General features: G+C 43.4%; 1 protein-coding gene across 2 annotated transcripts in view; it reads left to right on the top strand.

Moving 5' to 3' along the window:
• Positions 1 to 5,495: 5,495 nt before the first annotated feature.
• Positions 5,496 to 24,384, top strand: part of ERICH5 (glutamate rich 5) — a 28,992-nt gene continuing 10,103 nt past the window's right edge. Inside the window, exon 1 of one of the 2 annotated variants that reach the window (XM_061439289.1) lies at positions 5,496 to 5,996. In XM_061439289.1, the coding sequence (XP_061295273.1) occupies positions 5,939 to 5,996 (58 nt within the window). In that variant the 5' untranslated portion in view covers positions 5,496 to 5,938. The remainder of the gene's footprint in view (positions 5,997 to 24,384) is intronic. The other variant, XM_061439288.1, reaches the window with a different exon arrangement.

Raw genomic sequence — 24,384 nt, 5'->3', positions numbered from 1 at the left:
CTCAGTGAATGTTGATGGCCTTTCAACTAACTAAACACACATACACTGATACATGAATTCTGAACCTACAGGGGACAAGAAGGAATGAATGCTTACATATTCCTCTCTACCATTTCTGCCTCCACAATAATGAAGAATCCAAAATATTTCTTCTATACCCATTCCCATTCAGACTGGGAATACTCCAGACTGCACTGGATTAAAAATAGACCAGAGAAACACTTTCTCCTATTTCCTTAAAAATCATTTGTCCATTTCTCAAAAAGCATACGTTTTTTATACTCTTGGATACAAAGAGGTCAGAGCGCTTTATTCACTATTTTACTGTGGAGAAGTGACACTTTTGGAAAGTAGATTGGTGTCTATAAAGGTTGGCCTTTTGCTTACTTTGTATTTCTTATAGTCAGTTGTTGAAATTTTAGTAGAAATGGAATTCCTGTCTAAATGTTCACAAAAGAATGACACTTTACATTTTATTTTTAATAATTTGAAAAGTCTGGCATTTGGGACCTCCCTGCAGGGGGTGGGTGTCCCTGCACCCAGTGGTTAATATTCCATGATTCCATTGCTGGAGAACTAAGATCCCTGGTTAGGAGATTAAGATCCCAAGTGCTGAATTGCTCAGCCAAAAAAAAAATTTTTTTTCTTAGATTTAAAAAAGAAAAGTCTGCCATGTACTGTTATCCTTAATAAAGCTGTAATGTATAGGCTAAGACATCATTTTTTTTTTTTTTTGCTTTTAACTAGAACTTAATTCTGTAACACCATGTCAGGCTGATCAGAAAATGTCACTGATACTTAATGGAGAAAAAGAGAACAAATGCAATTTTGTGACATCAAAACATGAGTATGTCTAGCAAAAATGGCAAATGGAGTCCTTGAAGGTAAGAAGATTCATGAACTATATCTCCAAGATATAACACCTTTAAAATCACAGTATCAGTTATGATTCAGTATTATCAAGAAAAGACTAAAGGAATGAGTGTGGTCTGTGAGAGGGAAGATAGTAGGCACTGTATCTCCGACTAGATACTTAATTATAAGCAATAAAAACAAGTTAGCTCAGTTAAGCAGAAATGTGTTTTGTAGTCTACCAAATATTAGTCATTACTTCAGAGCAAGCCACAGGAAAGCACCCCTTCAAAAGTGCTTTGTCTTGACTACGCCATAACTGAGAGCCATCCCATCATTCTACAGGTTTGCTTTCTTCTGGATGATGAGATATAATGAAAGACCAGTAAATCACATAGAAATTAACCTATTACCTTACTTGTCTCATGGTAAAATGAGTTTTTGATAAGATATGATACTAAATAATGTCTTGATGGATGTGTGATGTCCCCTAAATTGATGATGCTGTTAGAGGCATGATGAGCAGGAAATGCAAACCTAATCCAGTGTCTATTACAATAATGATTCTCCACTGTCCCCAAAGAGGGCCAGTCACTCTTCCATGAAGAAGATCTTAAAAAGGAAGCATACCATTTCAGAGGCTTACAGTTGGTCACTCTTGTTGCTGCTGAATTAGGCACTCAGTCAGGTAAACCATGGAGTGGTTTGAGGCCATACATGGTTTCTATCCCTGTCATTTTGTCCCTGAGCCCACTGAGCAGGCATGGGGATGGCCCATGAGAAAGACTTCCTAACATACACAGGGCACCTGGTGGCTCAGATTATTGTTCACTTGATTATAAAATGCTTCCTCTGAAGGAAATGGCTTGACTAACAAATTATCTCTGAGGAAAAGTAAGATACCCAAGTCTACTCCTAAAAAAATACTTAATAGGCTCAGTAAGCCCTGGTTACTCCAATACTTTGGCCACCTAATGTGAAGAGTTGACTCATTTGAAAAGACCCTGATGCTAGGAAAGATTGAGGGCAGGAGGAGAAGGGGACGATGGAGGATGAGATGGTTGGATGGCATCACTGACTCAATGGACATGAGTTTGGGTGGACTCCGGGAGTTGGTGATGGACAGGGAGGCCTGGCGTGCTGCAGTCCATGGGGTGGCAGAATCGGACACAACTGAGCGACTGAACTGAACTGAAACCCTGGTTTAGCATGAAAGCATTAATATTCAAGTTATGTATTTATGTTTAACTAATCTGTGAGTTATTGCATCTCTCTCTTTTTTTTTAATTTCTTTGGCTGCAGGGCATATGAGATGTTAGTTCCCTGAACTCATACCCCCTGCAGTGTAAGTTCGGAGTCTTAACTCCTGGACCAGCAGGGAAGTCTCTTACACCTCTTTTTGTGACAGTGGAGTTTTGAAAATTTTCATTATCTAAATAAAATTAAATGTGACTTAAAAAAAAAAAAAGAAACATCTGAAGTGGGAAGAATCATCTGAAGTCATCTGTGAGCTGACTTGCACCCCTACGCCAAAGTCCTAGTTCAACCTAACCCCCACTGTGACTAGTTAGGGTTTTCAGGAGTTAATTAAGGTTAAATGGGGTCATAAGGTTGGGATCCTAATCTGATCTAACTTAATGAGAAGAGGAAGATCTATCCCCTAACCCTTCTTATGAACACACAGTGAGAAGGCTGCAATCCACGAGGTGGAAAGAAATCAAATAGGCCAGCATCTTGGTCTTAGAAGTCTAGGTTCCAGAAATGTGAGAAATAAGTATTTGTTTAAACCACCCAGTTTACGGTATTTTGTTATGGCAGGCCAATCTAGTGCAGGGCCTTCTGAAACATTTACATAGCACACACATATTTCCTAAATATAGGCCTATTCCACATTCCTCTCCCCTAAACTTCCTGGTACCAATCCTATAATCATGCTCTTTCCAAGTTTTTGACTTGGAATCCAGCCAAATCATTAGCCATTTTCAAAAAACTTCTCTTTCCTTGGGGCACAGTAACCCCAGACAGAAGGAAGGAGAAGATTCACAGTCTATATTTGTAATGTTGTCAAATGTATTTCCTCATAGATACCCAGTCTCTTCTTCCCTTGAAGGGATTTGTGAACTGATTGTTGGGTGGCCAAGGCATCAATGAGGCTTGCACTGCAGAAGGGAGACAGAGATGAAGATGGAGAAAGAAAAAAAGTGAAGGGACAAGGGAGAAGAAGGGAAGATGGGAATGAAGGGAGGGAGGAGGGAAAAACCTCTAAACATATGCTAAAGACCATGGCTGTGTATCCTATGACCCATATAGGGAAATATGACACATTTCAGGCAATTTGAGCATCAAATAAGTAAAGATGATGTTATGGACTGAATCATGGCCTCCCTCCAGTTCACATGTTTAAGCCCTAACCCTCCTATACCTTGTAATGTGGCAGTATTTGGAGTTACTGTCTTTCAAGAGATAATTAAGGTAAAATGATGTCAATTCAATATGACTGGTATCTTTATAAGGTTATTGGGACACAGAAACAAATGGCAGGAAGACCATGTGAAGGTACTGCCATTGACCAGCCAAGGACACAGGCCTTCAGAAGAAACCAACCCTGCTGATACCTTTATTTCAGACTTCCAGCCTCAGAAATGGGAGGAAATAGATTTCTGCTGTTTAAGGCACACAATCTGGTACTTTGTTAAGGCAGCCATAGCAAATTAACACAGATGGTAACATAGCTCACTGAATAATGTAAAAATAAATGAATATTTATTACTATAAATAAATGAATAATAAGTGGAGGGAAAGGGAAGTGCTTCCTCAGAGTAGCATAATGAGAGATTAGGAAATTACAAAAATAACCATTTGATAATCATAGTTGTAATTGATCCAAGCAAGACTATTAATACATGCTAAAAGTAGCATATAAAAGTTTGATGAGATAAATGATACTTAGTTGTGTCCGACTCTTTGCAACCCCATGAACTGCAGCACGCCAGGCCTCTCTGTCCATCACCAACTCCCAGAGTCCTCCCAAACCCATGTCCATCGAGTCCATGATGCCATCCAACCATCTCATCCTCTGTTGTTCCCTTCTCCTCCTGCCCCCAATCCCTCCCAGCATCAGGGTCTTTTCAAATGAGTCGGCTCTTTGCATCAGGTGGCCAAAGTATTGGAGTTTCAGCTTCAACATCAGTCCTTCCAATAAACACCCAGGACTGATCTCCTTTAGGATGGACTGGTTGGATCTCCTTGCAGTCCAAGGGACTCTCAAGAGTCTTCTCCAACACCACAGTTCAAAAGCATCAATTCTTTGGTGCTCAGCTTTCTTTATACTCCAACTCTCACATCCATACATGACCACTGGAAAAACCATAGCCTTGACTAGACGAACCTTTGTTGGCAAAGTAATGTCTCTGCTTTTGAATATGCCATCTAGGTTGGTCATAACTTTCCTTCCAAGGAGTAAACGTCTTTTAATTTCATGGCTGCAGTCACCATCTGCAGTGATTTTGGAGCCCAGAAAAATCAAGTCTGACACTGTTTCCACTGTTTCCCCATCTATTTGCCATGAGGTGATGGGACTGGCTGCCATGATCTTTGTTTTCTGAATGTTGAGCTTTAAGCCAACTTTTTCACTCTCCACTTTCACTTTCATCAAGAGGCTCTTTAGTTCTTCTTCACTTTCTGCCATAAGGGTGGTGTCATCTGCATACCTCAGGTTATTGATATTTCTCCTGGCAATCTTGATTCCAGCTTGTGCTTCTTCCAGTCCAGCATTTCTCATGATGTACTCTGCATATAAGTTAAATAAGCAGGGTGACAATATACAGCCTTGACGTACTCCTTTTCCTATTTGGAACCAGTCAGTTGTTCCATGTCCAGTTCTAACTGTTGCTTCCTGACCTGCATATAGGTTTCTCAAGAGGCAGGTCAGGTGGTACTAAGTGTAAAATAGTAACTTTTCAGTGGAGAAACCTGGCAGACACTACCTTAACTAACTGATCAAAGTTAACATCACTAATAATAGGGGAAATTGATATTATGGGCTCGTTGATACGAATCCACAGACGACATAACAGTATGCCAGCCAAAACTGCATAAACCGAAAACAATCTTGAGGAAACATTAGACAAACTGGAACTGCTGCTGCTGCTGCTAAGTCGCTTCAGTCGTGTCCGACTCTGTGCGACCCCATAGACAGCAGCCTACCAGGCTCCTCCATCCCTGGGATTCTTCAGGCAAGAACACTGGAGTGGGTTGCCGTTTCCTTTTTCCACCTACAAAATAAATAGCTTATTTTCTGGGGGGTGGGGTGGGGAAAGTCACGGTCAGGAAAGAAAAAGACTGAAAAACTAGTTTGCTTTAGTTCGTTAAAGCAAACTCAATGCAAGTTGTAGTGAAGGACAGGGGACAGGGAACCCTGGCAAGCCGCAGTCCATGGGGTCACAGAGTCCGACAGGACCGAGCGACTGAACAACTAAGTCCTGGGTTGGACACTTGACCACAGTTGAATAAGGAGTGGATTAAATAGTATCTTCTCAACGTTAAACTTCCTCGTGGTAACAGTCCTGAAGTTATGTAAGAAGCCTGTCATCACAAATCCAGTCACCAATCAATAGCCACTGGCCACCATCGCCTCCTCCCCTCCCCAGCTATTTAGGGATGACTCAGACGTGATCCCTCCCAAGCCCTTCGCCCCTTCTCCCAAAACTCAGCATCTTTATCCCTGCTTCCTAGGCAACTTTCCTCTCTGCCTTTACCACCTCCTCCACCTTCGCCCTACCTGGCTCCTTTCTTGTCTTTGTCCTCTTCTGCGTCCCCGCTGTCCCCTCCCTGGCACCTTCTCCCAACGAGCGGCTCGCTTCCCTCTCCAGGTGCGCGCCCCCACCCAGCGGTGCGGGCCCTCCCACGCAGCGGTGCGCGCCCCCACCCAGAGCTCCGCTGCGCGCTTGCGCTCTGTAAGCGCCGGAGCTGGCCGCTCGGAGTTGAAGGAACTTGTGCCGCCTGAGCGTTTCGCGCGGGATCCCGGCTCAGGGTCCCCAGCCCGCGCGGTCGCCGCGCTCGCCCTCCGGGCGTCCTCCTGCCCGCGATGGGCTGCTCCAGCAGCGCCCTCAACAAGGCCGGCGACGGCAACAGGCTTCGCAGCGGTGAGCAGGGGACCCGGCCCCACCGCCACCCCGCCCGCGCCCTGGGGCTTGGGTGGGTTCGCTTCCCCGGGGTCCGACGGGTGTGACTCGTGCCCACCCGGCCGGGCAGGGGGCGGCTCCTCCCTAAGGATGCGAGTGAGACCCGGAGCGGCGCTGCCGTGGCCCAGGATGCGGCGGTCCTGGTGCGCTCCGCCGCCCACGGTGCCCCACGCGGGAGGGAGCCCAGGAGTGGAGAGACCCCGCTGCCCGTGGCAGCGCGGGGAGTTGGCCTTAAGTCCCTAACGCGGTCAGCCACCGCGCTCTGTTAAACAGATGCAGAATTTCTTGTCCTTCAGCGTACAAGATTTCAGATTACTGTGCAGATGAGCATATACTCAGCGCACAGGTTCCTGAATTTTTAAAGAGGTCAGATGCACTGTCCACCATCCTTGGCTTAAGTATTTCTCAGTGAATACGAGTGTGATGAAAAGTGGTCCTCACTGAAACTTACGTGGAAATGCACCACACGCTTCTGTCTCTATACAATAGCCAGGTGCTTGGCTAGGTGCTGAAGATGCAAAGACCCTATTCCTGGGGTCTGGGATGGGGGTGGGGAGGAAGACGAACATCAGACAAGTTGAACAGGTGATTGCCATAGTTTCTGACCGTGATAAGTGCTGTGAAAAGAATGAAACATGAATGAACCAGAGAATAGCTGGGTTTTATAGCAGCTTCACTTCTTAGATTTTGAGTGGCTGTTGCTTTGAACAAAGCTCTGAAGGTTAAGCACATTCCTTCAGGTTAATTTACAGTCTTCTTCAAAGCTAACTTTATGAGAAATTCTACACTCTGGCTAATTCCTTCTCACAAGTTTTCTTTTAGCACCTTGTGTTATTCCAATAACACGTCTTTCTGATTTTGTAGTAGGGAGCGCTCAGGCTTTTCAAGAATGGTGTTTCAAAGCTCAGACACTGTGTCTAGTCAGAAATAGGCCGTGTTACAGTCATTTTTGTGGTGTGTGATAATTTATTTTTAATTTCGTAGACAACAGAAAGCAATAGAAATGTGGAAGTAGGCCAAATATTTAAAGCCCTGTATAAAAGTGATTCCAAACCCCTGGTGAACTGACAACAATGTGAAGAGATGGAAGAAATCCATTTCTAATGTACAGGGCTTGCTGACCTTTCTCCTAAAAATGATGAACGCCTCTGTCCCCAAAACCTGCTCTCTGGAGGCCAGGGCAGGAAATAATTTCTTTGATGTTTTATGAAATCAGATGGATTCTGTTTTTTTGCATTCTGTTCCATGATCAGTCCTTGTTGGTTTTAGTATGAAAAACTGATGCTTCAGGAAGATATACTGTATTACTTTGGTTTCTCTTATCCCCCAGCCGTGCCCCCAGATATCCTAGGAATTTAAAAAGCAGAGCACTAAATCATCATTGTAGATTTTTTAACTGATAAAAACTTGTAGGGAATGTTACTCTTGGGGAGGGGCAAAATGTTCAGTGGCTGGAAGGGTTTTTTAATCCTCTTAAAAAATAATGAATAACCTTGTTTTAATAAACATTTTATCACCAATATAAATAACTATCCACATGAGTCATGCTGTTTCATTTTTTTTATTCATGCTTTCATTGGAGTTTTAAGTTTTCACAGATGTTGTTCTGAAAGAAATGTTAAAACAACTGACAAAAAACCAGGTTTTGAGCATAGAAAATTAATAAATTGCTTGATGCACATATTGAATCAATCAACAGGTGTATTTTGCATCTGATCCTCAGACAGTATTCCCTTGTAATTAGATACTATTGTATGTTCATCAGCTTTTCAACTCCATGGACTTGGAGGCCCCATAAATAATTCATTCGTATTTCTGTAGCTCAAAACTTCTTTAAATTCTGTATACAACCCGAAGCCTGTGTGTGTTTGCTTTTAGATTAAAATAGTCCAAGTTTATTATATGTCCGGCACATGCATTTACTCACTGTACCCCCAGTGCTTAACAATGCTTGGCACATGATTGTTGAATGATTACATTTAATCCTTATAACAATGCTTTGACTAAGTTTTATGATTGTTCCCATTTTACAGAGAAGAGTAATTTGCCAAACCTGTGGGGCTCCTTGAGAGTCAGAGCTGAGCTTTGAACTCAGGTACTCTGATTCCATAATTTGACTTCTTATCTGTTCTCTTCCTCCTTAAATCTGTTTGTGACAACTTGATTTAAACCTCTTTTTGTCTCACATTGTTCTGGAGCCCCATTAGGTGTGTGGTCATTCACTGTGCAAACAACAAAAGAAACACAGGAAAGTATAATCGAGTATCTAACTATGTAAATTGAATATTATAATAGAGTTTATTATAATCCCTAAATGAAATATGTAATAAATATAATATTCACCTAGTATACTAGCATGAGTAAAATATTTATCCCTAAATAAGAATCAGTGAAATATGAAGTTATATTTGCTTCCAAGTTTAAACTAGGAATATTTGGAGGACATGTAGCCTTAGAGGTATTTTCAGCAGCTACATCGATATAGAGAAGTTTGCAGTGGCCTCCCATAGAGATACAGATAATCTTCATATTGTAAGAGATTCTTTTAAAATTCACAATGAGTTAAAGCTGTGTGGGTGTGTTAGTTTCTCAGTCGTGTCCGACTCTTTGTGACCCCACGGACTGTAGCCCACCAGGCTCCTCTGTCCATGAAATTAGCCAGGCAAGAATACTGGAGTGGGTAGCCATTCCCTTCTCCAGGGGGATCTTCCTGACCCAGGGATTGAACTTGGGTCTCCTACGTTGCAGCACATTCTTTATTGTCTGAGCCACCAGGGAAGCTGCTGCTGCTAAGTCGCTTCAGTTGTGTCCGACTCTGTGCGACCCCATAGACGGCAGCCCACCAGGCTCCCCCATCCCTGGGATTCTCCAGGCAAGAACACTGGAGTGGGTTGCCATTTCCTTCTCCAATGCATGAAAGTGAAAAGTGAAAGTGAAGTCACTCAGTCGTGTCCAACTCTTTGAGACCCCATGGACTGCAGCCTACCTGGCTCCTCCGTCCATGGGATTTTCCAGGCAAGAGTACTGGAGTGGGGTGCCATTGCCTTCTCCGGAGTTAAAGCTAAAACGTATAAAATCGGCTGCAGACCGTATCTGTGTTTGGATAGTTCTGCTTAACAATTTTCTGTGACTGGTTTAAGAACTATTATATATAAGGTAGTATTAACCTGGAAGCAGAAGAATCATAAAATAATGGGTTGGACTAGATTACCTCTGAGATCACTTATAGCTCAATAATTCTGTAACACTGAATATGGAGGCACTTATTTTCTGGGCGCCAGTGAATCAGATAGTTACTGCTGGTTAGGTAGCTGTTAGGCTAAATAGGAATAACCCATTCTGTTGATCACATGGAGATGTTTGCTGTGATGCATGAGATAACAATTCCCCCTGAGCTGCTTTTCATCACCCCCAAAGATGACTCACTAGGAAGACATGGTTGGTGGGGGAGGGGACGGGGTTGGAGGGGCAGTGTGGAGACTGGCTCTGATGTAAATAATTACCCAATGCTACTCAAAGTGCAGAACACTACTACTACTTACGTGGTAGTCATCACACATAGATTTTGAATGCCCTGTAAAGGGTGAGAAAAGAAGCTTTTCTTTCCAAAAGGACAACTAGACAGATTGAGTTTGGAATTTCTTGTGTTCATGGAAGCATGTTCTACATATTAGAACAATTTTTGTTCTCTTCAGTGCCCCTGGAGCTTATAAATCTGAACACAAAGATTTTGATGACTTCATAGGCATTAATGGAACTCAAAAGTTTCCAGGCCTTTGGCATCGAACCTTCCTCTCCATGCTGCCAGCCCTCTGCTTCTCAGTGTAATTACTGTCCCACTCTTTCCTGATAAAAATGCCACCCATTTCTTGCAGACTTCTTCCAGAAGTTTTATAGCTTAAACACCAATGCTGCTGCTGCTAAGTCGCTTCAGTCGTGTCCAGCTCTGTGCAACCCCATACACGGCAGCCCACCAGGCTCCTCCATCCCTGGGATTCTCCAGGCAAGAACACTGGAGTGGGTTGCCATTTCCTTCTCCAAAACACCAATGTGGACAGAGTAACTAGGTGGTAATTATTGACGAATTCATCGCTCATGTGTACATTTCCACTGACAGCTGTAATCATGTGTTTGTTCTTATCTGAACTCTCACTAGCTGCTTGGAGTCCACTGTCTAGATAATAAATAGGATGAGGCTTGAATTTCACAGTTATGTGAATTGACCTTTGTGTAGCAGAAATACCTTTAGTTATCAACCAGTATTTTCACACAGTGATATTTCAGTCCTGAACACTTCTCCTTTGTAATTGAAGAACAAAAATCATTAACATTAAAGTAAGTTTTAGAGGCTTTTCTTGCATACGAGTATTATATAAATGGGATTTCTTTGGTTCAAGTGCAGAGTCTCTGGACTGAGTCTTGTATGTCTTTGTGTTGCCTCTAGAGCTTGACATAGCATGCTTGGTAAGTCTTTGGGTGGGCTGATTACATACAGCTAATTGTAATGGAATAGTCATAAAACTGAAAACATCTGAAAAATGCACACAGTGAAAAGTCCACCTCCCACCCCAGCCTCACCATCTGCTCAATACAATCACATCTATGGATAAAAATTTTTATTAGGTTTTTTTTTTGATATAGTCTCCCAAAGTTTCTTTATACATTTCAAATATTATTTCCCTCTCCCATCTTTATTCATAAAATGTGGTGTATTATACCCACTATTATTCTTCACTTAATTTCTTTCACCTAAAAATATGGAGCTCTTTCTATAATCTCTTTGTAATATAGAGAACTTTTTTCTCTTTTTTTTACCCTTGGTTAAGAATCCACTGTGTAATTTATTTAACCAAACCCCCAGTGAGGCACATTTGATTTGTTTCCAGCAAATGAGGCTGCAGTGAATTCCTTTACACATACATCATTTGAAAGTGCACAAGCGTAACTGTAAGACCATTTCCCAAAAAGTGGCATTACTAGGTCAAAGGGCAAGCACATTTATAATTTTGAGAGCTAACTACCTAAATGCCTTCATAAGGGTTGTACCAAATGACACTCTCATCACCAACACATCTTTTTCTAAAATTGAAGGCTTTTGACATTTAGTATAGTTGCATCAAAACATGGGCATGGAGCAGAAATCAGGAGACGAAGTAGGAGCACCCACTTGGTTCCAGATACTTGAGCCTGTATTCTCATATAATCCTCGTAAGAATCTTAGTTTCACTGAATTCAGCTAGAAAATTGCAGCCTGGGGAGGATAAGTAACTTGCCCAAGGTCTCAGAGCTAGTGAATGATGGATCTTGTTCTTTTCACAAACTCCAGTCCCATCCGGGTCCAGGCCCAGTTCTGCTAGAACTCATCGTGTGGCCGTCAACATAGAAGACATGCAGTCCACATCGAGGGGGTGGCTGGGTGAATGGATGGACTGACAGAGATGGGGATTCAGGGAGATGAGAGTGCTACTGAGAAAAGCAGAGGGAGGGTAGGCATCAGGACCGGCAGAATAACAAAGACTGGAAGGTAAAGTTGGTCCAGGTGGACTTGAGAAGACAGGGTCGGGTGTGAAGGGATTCCTAGGTCATGCAGAAAAAGACCAACACAGCAAAACAAAGCTTTCTTGTGTTCTCTGAAATCATGCTTCTGCAAGGTTGCCACACGTCCCAGCTCATGTGTACACTTTCACTTTTGTGTTAATGTTTTACAACAAGTTTAAAATAAAAACCTAGTACTTGAAAGGCTCACCAAAACTGATAAATAAAACATTGAACTTGGCCAGGATTTGAATCCCAGTGTATAGAAATGTAGGTAGCCCAGGTAATGATTTTGTTTTTTTAAAGCGAAATATCCGAATGTAACTCTCCAATTGAGTGTTAGTGTCAGGAAAGTACCATGAGGCTTCAGAAGCTTCCTTACTTCCTCGGAGCTGTTACTGTTCACATTCCTTAAACCCTTCCTTGGGAATAGCCCTCTGGCCCTAGACTTGATTCTTTTGTGTACATTCTGGGATGTCAGAGCTGTGTCCTTTAAGGATGAAGATTGAGAGGGAAGCCTCCCCAAAACCCAAATCAAAAAACCTCACATCATTTTAAATAGCTAAAATGCCATGGGCATTACACTTTATGAAAGTGGGTGAAATAAGCCAGGAACTGCTAGCATGCTCAGAAACAAGGGGGGTCATGGGAGATGGAGAAAAGGGCAGTCAGTGCCATGGGGTCAGGTTCAGATGACACCATTTTCTTCCCCAAGGAAGGGCCCACGGGGCTCTGGGGTCCTCGGGGTAACTGGGCCGGGCTCTGGTGAGGTGCGGACTGCATGCTGACAACCTGGGAGGGATGACCCTCTTTTCTTAGATGTCACACTCAACCTTCCTTGCAGCCCCTCCTCCAGCCTGGTTTTTCAAATAAGACAAAAGACCCCGCCTGAGTCCCGATAACATGCTCTTTATTCATACCAAATACTTTTTGACTTTCAAATCTGTATGATTTTACTTGCTTTGAGACCATCAGATTGTATTAGGTCTGTTTAGATAAGTTCAGTTCAGTTGCTCAGTTGTGTCCGACACTTGCGACCCCATGAGCTGCAGCACGCCAGGCCTCCCTGTCCATCACCAACTCCTGGAGTTTACCCAAACTCATGTCCATTGAGTCGGTGATGCCATCCAACCATCTCATCCTCTGTCGTCCCCTTTCTCCTCCCGCCTTCAATCTTTCCCAGCATCAGGGTCTTTTCAGATGAGTCAGCTCTTCGTATCAGGTGGCCGAAGTATTGGAGTTTTCAGCTTCAGCATCAGTCCTTCTAATGAATATTCAGGACTGATCTCCTTTAGGATGGACTGGTTGGATCTCCTTGCAGTCCAAGGGACTCTCAAGAGTCTTCTCCAACACCACAGTTCAAAAACATCAATTCTTCGGCACTCAGCTTTCTTTATGGTCCAACTGACACATTCATACATGACTATTTAGATAAGAGACATGTCCAAATGGACATTAAGTAGGAAAGTCAAGACATAAAAAGATGTAAGAAGCATCATGACACATCTGCTTCCTTCCCTTACAGGCATAAGGATGTACCATCAAATCAAGTATTTATTTATTTATTTGTCTATCAATTAATTGAAGGAAGCAGATAGCCTTTCTTTCAGTGGACAGGAGGCAGGTCTATCACTGACCTCCCAGGGGCCTGGCATGGGGGGACCTGGAACAGGTGGGTAGCCTTTCCCTTCTCCAGGGGATCTTCCCTACCCATGAGTCGAACCCAGGTCTCCTGCATTGCAGGCAGATTCTTTGCCAGCTGAGCCACAAGGGAAGCCCAAGAATCCTGGAGTGGGTAGCCTATCCCTTCTCCAGGGGATCTTCCCCACCTAGGAATCAAACCGGCTATCAGGGAAGCCCCCAAAGGTGATCACAGCCTCTCATAAGTATCTAGTCTGTAGGGGCTACTCCGGGGCAAACAAAGGAAAAGGAAATTAGCCAAAAGAAATTATGGGGTTCCTATTAGTTTTAGGGAAATGAAAAAAGTTAGAATAAGTAGCGGGGGGAAAGTTCCTTATCGTTACCGATGACAGTGAGAAGGAAGCGAGGAGAGCAACTGGGGAGGACATTGCAACTTAGGTCCTCACTGGGAAGGCAAAGGCAGGTGTTCTCCTTGGTAAGAAAAACCACTAGTGAAACTGACAGAGCAGTTGGAATGCCTAGCCCAGGGCTTCCCATCTCTTTGATGTCACGGCACACACGGAACACGGTATTTGTGCCGCACACAGAGCAGTGGAGGAAGCTACGCTGAGAGGGTTCGGGCCATCTGGACCCTGCCCTGCGGCCAGAGAGGCCGGGAGGAAGGCTGGCACACTGGATCCCACGCTCACAGGCTGGGAAGCGCTCACACACACAACACAGGGGACAAAGATATATTTCAATCACCAAAGACAGACCAGACCAGCATTAGCCAGGCAAGGCTGAGAAGGCAGACGAAGCAAGGTGGTCTGCCAAGAGTGGAACTCTCTCATCCTGCAGGGCCCTTTAGGACTACGTTTGAAAGAAAAGCTGCTTGTTGGGGAGAGCAGAAAGGGCTTTTTCACGGAGTGTGAAGACAAATACATTAGAGGCTTGATACATTATTATTAACCAAAGTCTATACTTTATTTGTAAGGAAAGTTATGACCAACCTAGATAGCATATTGAAAAGCAGAGACATTACTTTGCCAACAAAGGTCCGTCTAGTCAAGGCTATGGATTTTCCTGTGGTCATGTATGGATGTGAGAGTTGGACTGTGAAGAAGGCTGAACACTGAAGAATTGATGCTTTTGAACTGTGGTGTTGGAGAAGACTCTTGAGAGTCCCTTGGACTGCAAGGAGATCCAACCAGTCCATTCTAAAGGATATGAGTCCTGGGTGTTCTTTGGAAGGAATGATGCTAAAGCTGAAACTCCAGTACTTTGGCCGCCTCATGTGAAGAGTTGACTCATTGGAAAAGACTGATGCTGGGAGGGATTGGGGGCAGGAGGATGATGACAGAGGATGAGATGGCTGGATGGCATCACTGACTCGATGGACGTGAGTTTGAGTGAACTCCGGGAGTTGGTGATGGACAGGGAGGCCTGGCGTGCTGTGATTCTTGGGGTCGCAAAGAGTCGAACACGACTGAGCGACTGGACTGAACTGAATTGATACTTTATTGGGGCTTTCCAGGAGGTTCAGAGAGTAAAGAATCAGCCTGCAATGCAGGAGACCCGAGTTCAATCCTTGGGTCGAGAATATCCCTGGAGAAGGAAATGGCTACCCACTCCAGTATTCTTGCCTGGGAAATCCCATGGACAGAGGAGGCTGGCAGATGCGGTCACAAAGAGTGGGACATGACTGAGTGAATAAGCACGCATGCATACTTTTAGATTTCCTTAATCTTTCTCTCATGTCCTATTTCTGTTCTGGGTTCCATCGCCTGCATTGCATTTGGTTGTCATGGTCATGTCTCCTTACACTCCTCTTAACTGGGACATTTTCTCAGGCGTTTTGATGACCTTGACAATTTTGAGGCAGTCTGGTCAGCTACTTTGTATACTGTCCCTCAGTTGATACTTTTCTGATGTTTTTCTTTTGATAAACTGGGATTATGGGTTTGGGGGAGGAAAAGAGCAGAGGTACAGGACCCTTCTCATCACATCATATCAGGGGTACGGGTTCTCAACATGACTAACCACTGCCTCCTAAATTTCTCTGACACTCTTTGGGGACTCTGAGCCTTGAAGAGGTGGAGAGTAGATGTTTGTTTTATACTCTAATCTTATTGAAATCTTCCAGTTGAATTGTTTCTATGATTCTTGTTTCAACCTGCTTCTTCCTAGGTCCAAACCTGTTTAATGCTCTGCTTAAAAAGAGAAGCTCATTCAATTCAGGTTTCAAGTGTCTGGGCCAGAAGCCCAGTCTGGCCTAAAAGTGCCTAGGCCGGGGAGAGGAAGACTTCTGCTTTTTTACAAGTGACTTTTCATTCTGGGAAACAAAGCCCCTCAGTTCCCTTAATATGATCAGTACCTGACCATGGCAGCAAAGTCATCTGAATTGCATATGGATCCCTAGCCTGAGATCCCTAACCCAAGAGACGAGTAGCAGCAGTCAGCTAAAAGGCCTGGGCTCACAGTCCTGCTTGGTCTGCCCACTGCTCTTTCTAGAACTGGACACTCTCAGGATGTGCTAACCACCCAGACTTGAGGTCCAGATATCTGAGGTAACTGACTGCTCTGTTGCAAAATTTAAGCATTCCATCCCAGCCATGGACTCACTAACTGAATACTTCCTTCTCGAGCGCAGACCCCTGCTCTTGGCCACTGATGCCTTTGTACATCACAGGTTGACACCCTGATGAGGTCAGACATGGACTCAGTGGCTGACCTGGGAGTTTGGCCACCACTGTGAGCGTCAGTGGAGCCCCTTGGTCATTGCCCTTAGAGAGCAAGGCACAGCAAGTGTAAACTTTCATTTCAGATGAGAAATTAGAAGACCTCTTTGTCCTGACCTAGCTGAGATGGAGGCTTAGCAAACCCACCCAGCTCTGTGGTATGAGGAAGCTTGAGGGAAGGAAGTCTTGCTCCCCAGTGTGGAGCTCTCTTAGACCAGCTCTGACCCTTGCTTCACTGTTGAATTAGTATACTCACCTCATCATCTGTGCTGCCCATGATATGCTAGCGTGAGGACAGAGACCAGGCCCGACGTCTGAAGCTGGGCAGCAATGCCAGTGGTTCTGGGGTCGGGCCTGCGAATCAGCACTGAAACAAAACCCCAGAACCTCCCAGGAAACACTGATGGTACAGGTTCTGGGGCCACGGTTTGCCTGAAAGCACGTAATCTTCCGGGCAGAATCCCACTTCCTTAGGCTCACATCTGAGGCTCTGCCGCCTCTAACTGGGAGCCCTTCCTAGATAAAGGTTCTTAGTCTTTCAGTGTCATATTTCCTCTGCTGTATAATGGAGATAATAATGACTTACCTTGTGGAGTTGTTGGGAAGGTTGAATGAGATGGTCCCTGTAAAGCTCTAGGCACAGTGCCTCAGTAAATGTTAGCCACTCTGGTTCCAAGCAAAGCATCATGGGTGCGACCCATTTAGGTTGGTGAAGGGTCATGGTGTGTGAATATCAGAGAGATAATCTCCACTTTTTCTCTCTTCTTCCTTGTTCATTGAGATGTCTTTGATTTTTTTAGACTGCATTTCTGCCCAAACATTGGATCCCCGTGTGCCAGTAATGACCATCAATCAATGAAACTTGCCTTTTTAAGTGCAACTACTGTTGATATTTTTTAATGTGATGTTTAATGCAACACCTTTTTTGAAATAAGAGTTCATCTTATAGGATTCTAGAGGAAACCAAAGACAATGAAACTGGAAAGTCGTACCTGAAGGAGGTGACTATTCGTCATGGCTTGAGGACTGGCTCTGAAGCTCTTAAATGTCAGCCTAGGCAGAAGCCCCCCACCCCATCCCCATGTGTACTTATCAAATATTCCAGTAGTATCTTTCCAACTGCATGTTCTTGTTCCTCTGTGCTTAAATTTCAAAGTTAGATTTACCTTCAGACTTTAACGCATTTACCTTGTGATGTCAAAACTAGTTTTAGATACGTCAATTCCAGTAGTACTACTAAAAAATGAAGAGTGGTTTGTCTGACTTTTATTTGCCCTCTGTAGGGTTTTTTGGCTAATGGTTTCACACTCCAGTTACGTGGGATGTAACTCTTCAAAATGAGTGCGTTTTTTAAAAATTTGTGTTTATTTATTTGTTGTCTGTGCTGGATCTTACTTGTGACCCACGGGATCTTCGATCTTCATTGCCGCATGCAGGATCTTTAGTTACCGCATGTGGGATCTTTAGTTTCTGCGTGTAAACTCTTAGTTGTGGCATGTGGGATCTAGTTCCCTGACCAGGGATGGAACCTAGGCCCCCTGCAGTGGGAGCACTGAGTCTTACCACCAGACCACCAGGGAAGTCCCCAAATGAATGCCTTTTTAAATATGCCTTTTTAAATATCTATTGACTGATAGAACATACCCTTGTGGATTAGCATTTGTGCCATGGCACACAGGGTCAGTATCTTTACCTACTTTGATGAGGGAAAAGGGCAGAAACATGGAGTATAGCCCCACTGTTAGCTCCACAAGAATTTGTTGGATGGGTGGAAAAATGATGGAATGGAATTGAGGAGAAAGCAAAGACAGAACATGAGAACACGAGTTGGACTCTTCCTTTAGAGTGGATTCATGCTGCATCCCTGGTTCCCAAAACTCAGAAGCTACCAGAACCTAGAAGTGGTGGCAGCAAGGGAAAATATGAGGATCCCGCTGTTCACTGATTCTCTAGAAACCTCAGCAGACCATCCAGTGAGATCTTTGGGATGGTTGATACATTCTGGCCACGGAATGGGAAATATTGACCTCAAGTTTTTCTCCTTGCTGGGTAGAAACTTCATTTTTTATTAGAGTAACGAACGGAGTAGAAAAGCTTCCACCATAATGTGAATTTCAGGTATGTTAGCTCTGGTTCTAATCCCTTCTGTAATGTTGCCTAGTATTTAATTTCTTTGTGTGCCTATCACAACGGTGCTTGCAACAAGGGTTCTGTTAGTTCAGCTGTCACAACAAATTTGTGCATGGATCAACTTACAACAGAATCAAGAGAGATAATGAGCACCAAAGAATTACGCCCAGAGCAGTGTATGATTTGATAAAATGTAGGGTTCAGAAAACAGACATATCCTTAAACAACTTTGGATGTGGAAACAATGCATCTGTCCACAATATTTATTACATAATAATACAGATTAGGCATAGAATGTTTCCTGTTTGTGAACAAAAGGTGTAGAACCTTCTACCTCCAGGAGGTATATTGGGGATTCACAAAACCAGGTGGATGGAGCATGGAGATCCTTACATAAGAGATTGTGCCTAGGTACCAAGTTGTGCTTAATAAGGGAATGGATATTATTTGAATTTCCCTGCAGACAGGGAAGTCTAGGATGACAAGGACCAGGTCTTCCTTGTTAACTGCTGTAACCCTTGTGCTTAGCCCAGAGCTGGCATATAGTAGGCACTTCAATAAATGAAATCAAAGCCAGCAAACAGAATGAAGCATATTTATTTATATAGCTCAGTTGGTAAAGAATCCACCTGCAATGCAGGAGTTCAGTTCAGTTCAGTCGCTCAGTTGTGTCCGACTCTTTGCGACCCCATGAATCACAGCACACCAGGCCTCCCTGTCCATCACCATCTCCTGGAGTTCACTCAGACTCACGTCCATCGAGTCGGTGATGCCATCCAGCCATCTCATCCTCTGTTGTCCCCTTTTCCTTCTGCCCCCAATCCCTCCCAGCATCAGAGTCTTTTCCAATGCAGGAGACCCTGGTTCAATTCCTGGGTCGGGAAGATCTGCTGGAGAAGGGATAGGCTACACACTCCAGTATTCTTGGGCTTCCCTTGTAGCTCAGCTGGTAAAGAATCTGCCTGCAATGCAGGAGACCTGGGTTCGACTCATGGGTAGGGAAGATCCCCTGGAGAAGGGAAAGGCTACCCACTCCAGTATTCTGGCCTGGAGGATTCCATGGACTGTTTAGTCCATGGGGTCTCAAAGAGTCGGACACGACTGAGTGACTAAGCACAGACACATTTATATAAAAGCTAACATTGGCTTTTATTGATACTAGTCAAGTCCAGTCAAATCATGGCTGACGCGAATACTACTCCATTATCTGTCAACAATCTGATTTAAAACTTACCATGGTAACAACAGAATTTTATAGGTCAACAGTGATAGCTTTGTAGTGTTAAGGGACTGTTTATCTGAGCTGTTTAATGTTGCAGTTCATTCTTTCTGTTGCAGAATTATCTTTAATTGATTGACAGGGCCAGGGCCATCAGTAGCCCACAGAGGACCCTTATGAAATTAGAAAAAGCCGCCCTTCCCACCCCTGAGGGCTGCATCCTTGCCAGTGCACACGGCTGGGGTTCAGGCCTCCCTTGCCCCTTCAGCAGGACACCCCCACGCACTGAGAAACCTGCAGAGCCATTTGCTTCATCCCTTGTTTACTGAGTACCTTCTCTTGTCTCGTACCACGTTGGGTAATGACACATATAACCCGTCTGAATTATCAATTATCCTGACAATCCTGAAAGGCAAAGATCACGTAAGGAAACTGAGGTCCGGAGACTTTGAATTGCATGGTTAAGTAAATGATGGGTGAGGATCACACTTAACAGCAGAACAGTCTGGAACCCCCAGCTCCAGCTGAAGAGGAAGGAGGATGAATAGATCCAAAACGTGTCCTTCATCAGCAGCTGGGGATAAAAACCTTCCTAAGGATAAGAAAGGGAGTGCGGTGGTCACCATTGTCTTTTTTGTGGTGTTCTCTGAGAGTTGGTTTGAAACAAGCATTTGTTTTCCAACCCTTTCACTTATCTACTCTGATCTTCCGTCCTTTCTGAATAGGCTCAGAGAAAGGTAGTAGGATTAGGATGAATGTAACGGCCTTCCCTTTCTTTGTGTCCGCCAGGACCTCTTCCTTGCTGCGGCTGTCACGTGAAGTGTAACGCTCATGATGGCTGACTTGACCGATGCTCAGGGGGCACCAGTCACTGTGATGGTGGTTTTCCAGGTGTTAACTCATGTAATCCTCACAACAGTTCAGCTGCCCCTCTTCCCACTCTACAGGTGATGAAACTGAGGCACAAAGAGGCTGAACAGAGCTAGTAGGTGGAAGAACCAGGATTCAGACCCAGTGCATTAGAGGTGCCATTTTCAGAGTCATAAGATATCTGCTCCCTTTAGAGCAGCTTATTCTCTTCTACCACGTAGGAAAAAGAATTATTGAGTGATTCAGTTCGGTTCAGTTCAGTCGCTCAGTCATGTCCGACTCTTTGCAACCCAATGAACTGCAGCACGCCAGGCCTCCCTGTCTATCACCCAACTCCCGGAGTCTACCCAAACCCATGTCCATCAAGTCAGTGATGCCACCCAACCATCTCATCCTCTGTTGTCCCCTTCTCTTCCTGCCCTCAATCTTTCCCAGCATCAGGGTCTTTTCAAATGAGTCAGCTCTTCGCATTAGGTGGCCAAAGTATTGGAGTTTCAGCTTCAACATCAGTCCTTCCAATGAACACCCAGGACTGATCTCCTTTAGGATGGACTGGTTGGATCTCCTTGCAGTCCAAGGGACTCTCAAGAGTCTCCTACAACACCACAGTTCAAAAGCATCAATTCTTCGGCGCTCAGCTTTCTTTATAGTCCAACTCTCACATCCATACATGACCACTAGAGGTCATTACCTCCAAAATACATTTATTTCAAAATTCAGGGTGCAGTTAATCAACATGAATTACCAAATGAGTGTGTCACTACACTTCCAGCATTTTCTCTAATTTTCGGTGATCATTTTGAAAATGTTTTAGCTTTGGGGGGCTACCCTCCAAAATATTCAAGACAGTGACTTCTTTTGTAATATTTCTCAGCTTGGTTGACTATTTTCAGGTTGCAATATAAGAATATTATATGTCAAGGACATTTTCCTACTTTAGGTCTGACAGTAAGATTAGGAAAAGTATATAAGAATGAAAATTCGTGCTGTGACCATGGGCATAAAAATTCTAATTATGGAAGAAATTGATAGATTCCTTGGACACCATTTGTGGATAAATACATTTTCACAAAGCATTTGTTTTTTTGAGAAAAAAATACCTTGACTTATCCTGATAGCCCAAGTTCATGTCCATTGAATCAGTGATGCGCTCCAACCATCCCATCCTCTGCTTCCCTCTTCTCCTTTTGCCTTCAATCTTGCCCTCCAACAGGGTCTTTTCCAGTGGGTTGGCTGTTCGGTGCTGTTCAATGGACATGAATTTGGGTAAACTCTGGGAGATAGTGAGGGACAGGGAAGCCTGGTGTGCTGAAGTCCATGGTGTCACAAAGAATCACATGACTTAGCGACTCAACAACAGTCCTGATGGCACAATATATGTTTCAAAACATGAAGCTGAGTGGCTATGATTTGGGTGTGTCAACACATTTTTTTCCCCACGGCTTTCTGCTCTAGAAAAATGATGACATTAGAGTGCACCCACAGCTGGCACTTCTGGCTGAAAGTCGTTTGTCTCATTTAACTGACAGTGCTGATCACTGTAATAACTGTTTTCCCAGAAAATATAATTTGGAAGACATTTGTGATTAGTATAATAGTACATTTCCTTGTCAGTTCCCTAAGGCAACCATCACTGAAACATCCTTTGTGTGGCATCTAAATGAATTGTCTTGTCATAACGAATGTCTTTATAGACCTGAGAAATCACTTTTGTTAAGTTGCCTTCTGTGCTGTTAATTTGAAGGCTCCATGCATGATGAGGCCAGAGAAGGGGGAGTGAAGGATAGCCCTCCTCCCAGCTTCGTCCCACGGACCCCCAGGCCCACAGCCTGTGCCCCGTGTCTCACAAAATCCTCCCTAGACTGTGCTTTTCCAGCTTCATGTCTAATCCCTCTCCATGGGGGGATCCACACACATTCTCAGAGATAGGCTGAGAGACTGTTTGATGTGAGTAAATGTATTAAAAAGAGAAACAATTGGCAGTGAATTGAACTCATGAGAATACATAAACTAAGGAAGTAAAGAACCATGACAGTTACTAACTCAGGGAAAAACAAAAAATCGAATAGCTGACTACCTGGCTCAGTTCTTCATTGTAGACATATTTATTATATGTATATATAACTGAATATTGATAAAATCTAAATTACAACATGATTACTATTTTAAATCAATACTAATGTGCAATTTCTGAATTGAAATGTAATTTGAGAGGGTGAATGTTGATGGAGGCAAGGGGAAAAAATGTTTTTCATAGTGGGAATTAATTGAAATAGCCAAACTAAAAAACAAAGAAGTAGCAATTCTCTTAGAAATATAGGGGGGAAAATCCCTCCAAAAACAGCTAAAAGAATGAAAATATTTAACCCTAGAGAAGGGGAAATGGGAGAGGAGACCTGAGTCTTAGTTTTATATCGTAACTTACATTAGATAAGCAGATAACTCTTTAAACTATGTACCTGTATAACTTAGGTCAGGTTTAACCTAGGAGAGAAAAGAAGAAGAAATATTTTTTGGGGAAAAAAGGCTAGAAGAGGAAATATGTCATCTAGAGGCCCATTTTAACATGCTGGTTTATTTTCTTCAAATATCTCCCTTTCTATTTTTCTTCTGTTTCTCCCTTCCAGTGATCAACACTGTTGTAATTGTACTATGCATAAAATTGATAGCTAACTTATTGAACATTTAATTGCAAAACAAACCTTGTGGTAGAACACATTTTCTATGCATTATTTTATCTGATAATCCAACTGGAAGTGCTGATTTTTAGCTTATATAATCATTATCTTATTTTAGCATATGGTCAGCATAATCACCCTTTTCATGGCATAATAATATTCCACCCAATGGATTATTGATCTTTCTCCTAAATTATTAGACTTTTAAATTGTTTCCCCAGTTTTGCTATTCAAAAGAATACTGGGCTGATACATTTTCCCCAAAGCATTTTACTGATATTTTTGTTTTTAGGATGAATTTCCAGAAGTAGGATCACTGGGTCAAAGGGTGTAAGCATGTTGCCATGCTGCTTTCTTAAACTGTTGAGAGAACATTTCTGCCTTCATTGTTTAATGTCATATGATGCCTCATGCAACTATGACACAGATGGGAGAAACAGATTCACTGCCATTTTACAGACATGACTACTAGGAACCAAGTTCCCAAGGAACTTGGGAACAATTGGAGAAAGAGCCAGAAATGCAGGAAAAAAAATGCATTCTACCCAGCTCTCTCTTGAGCTCTCTCCCAACTGGGACCCCCCAAATGAATGAAACTCAGACTGATCTGTGCCTGCTACTTTCTCTCCCAGACATCTAGGTCTTTACATAGTAGGGCTTCTCTGGCATGGGGCATTTTCCATTCACTGAGGGCCATTCTGCTTTCAGTTCAGTCCAGTTCAGTCGCTCAGTCATGTCTGACTCTTTGCGACCCCATGGACTGTGGCATACAGGGCTTCCCTGTCCATCACCAACTCCTGGAGCCTACTCAAACTCATGTCCATTGTGTTGGTAACACCATCCAACCATCTCATCCTCTGTCGTCCCCTTCTCCTCCTGCCTTCAATCTTTCCTAGCATCAGGGTATTTTCCAATGAATAGGTTCTTTACATCAGGTGGCCAAAGTATTGGAATTTCAGCTTCAACATCAGTCCTTCCAGTGAATATTCAGGTCTGATTTCCTTTAGGATTGACTGGTTGGATCTCCTTGCAGTCCAAGGGACTCTCAAGAATCTTCTCCAACACCATGGTTCAAAAGCATCGATTCTTCAGCGCTCAGTTTTCTTTACAGTCCAACTCTCACATCCATACATGACTGCTATAAAAACCATAGCTTTGACTAGACAGACCTTTGTTAGCAAAGTAATGTCTCTGCTTTTTAATATTATGTCTTGGATGGTCCTTCTGCTTTAACGGGAAAGTAAGACCTCTCTACCAGCCCAAGGGCCACTACTTATGCTGTGAAATCTACTCAGCCTAAGGAAGAGAAAGGGCAGGACAGAGGAAAGAGCATGAGGAAACAAAATATACTAAATTAGAATATGGGACAGGAGCCATGAGCAGGTACACAAGGAACAAACAGGGAAAAAGAAAGTGATTTTGAAGGATTTCATGTTTAAGATGAGGTATTTGAGCTGAAAACACTAGAGAAACTTGACTTGTGGTGTGTTAAGGGCATGGTATGGCCTCTCTGTATTCGATTCTACCCGAGACTTTCTTGAACTGTTAAACCTGCTTCT

This window comes from Bos javanicus, chromosome 14 (genome assembly GCF_032452875.1).
Source record: "Bos javanicus breed banteng chromosome 14, ARS-OSU_banteng_1.0, whole genome shotgun sequence".
In the NCBI taxonomy this organism is placed as follows: Eukaryota; Metazoa; Chordata; class Mammalia; order Artiodactyla; family Bovidae; genus Bos; species Bos javanicus.
Note: the sequence above shows the minus strand (reverse complement) of the source record. Positions and strands in the feature narration are given on the sequence as shown.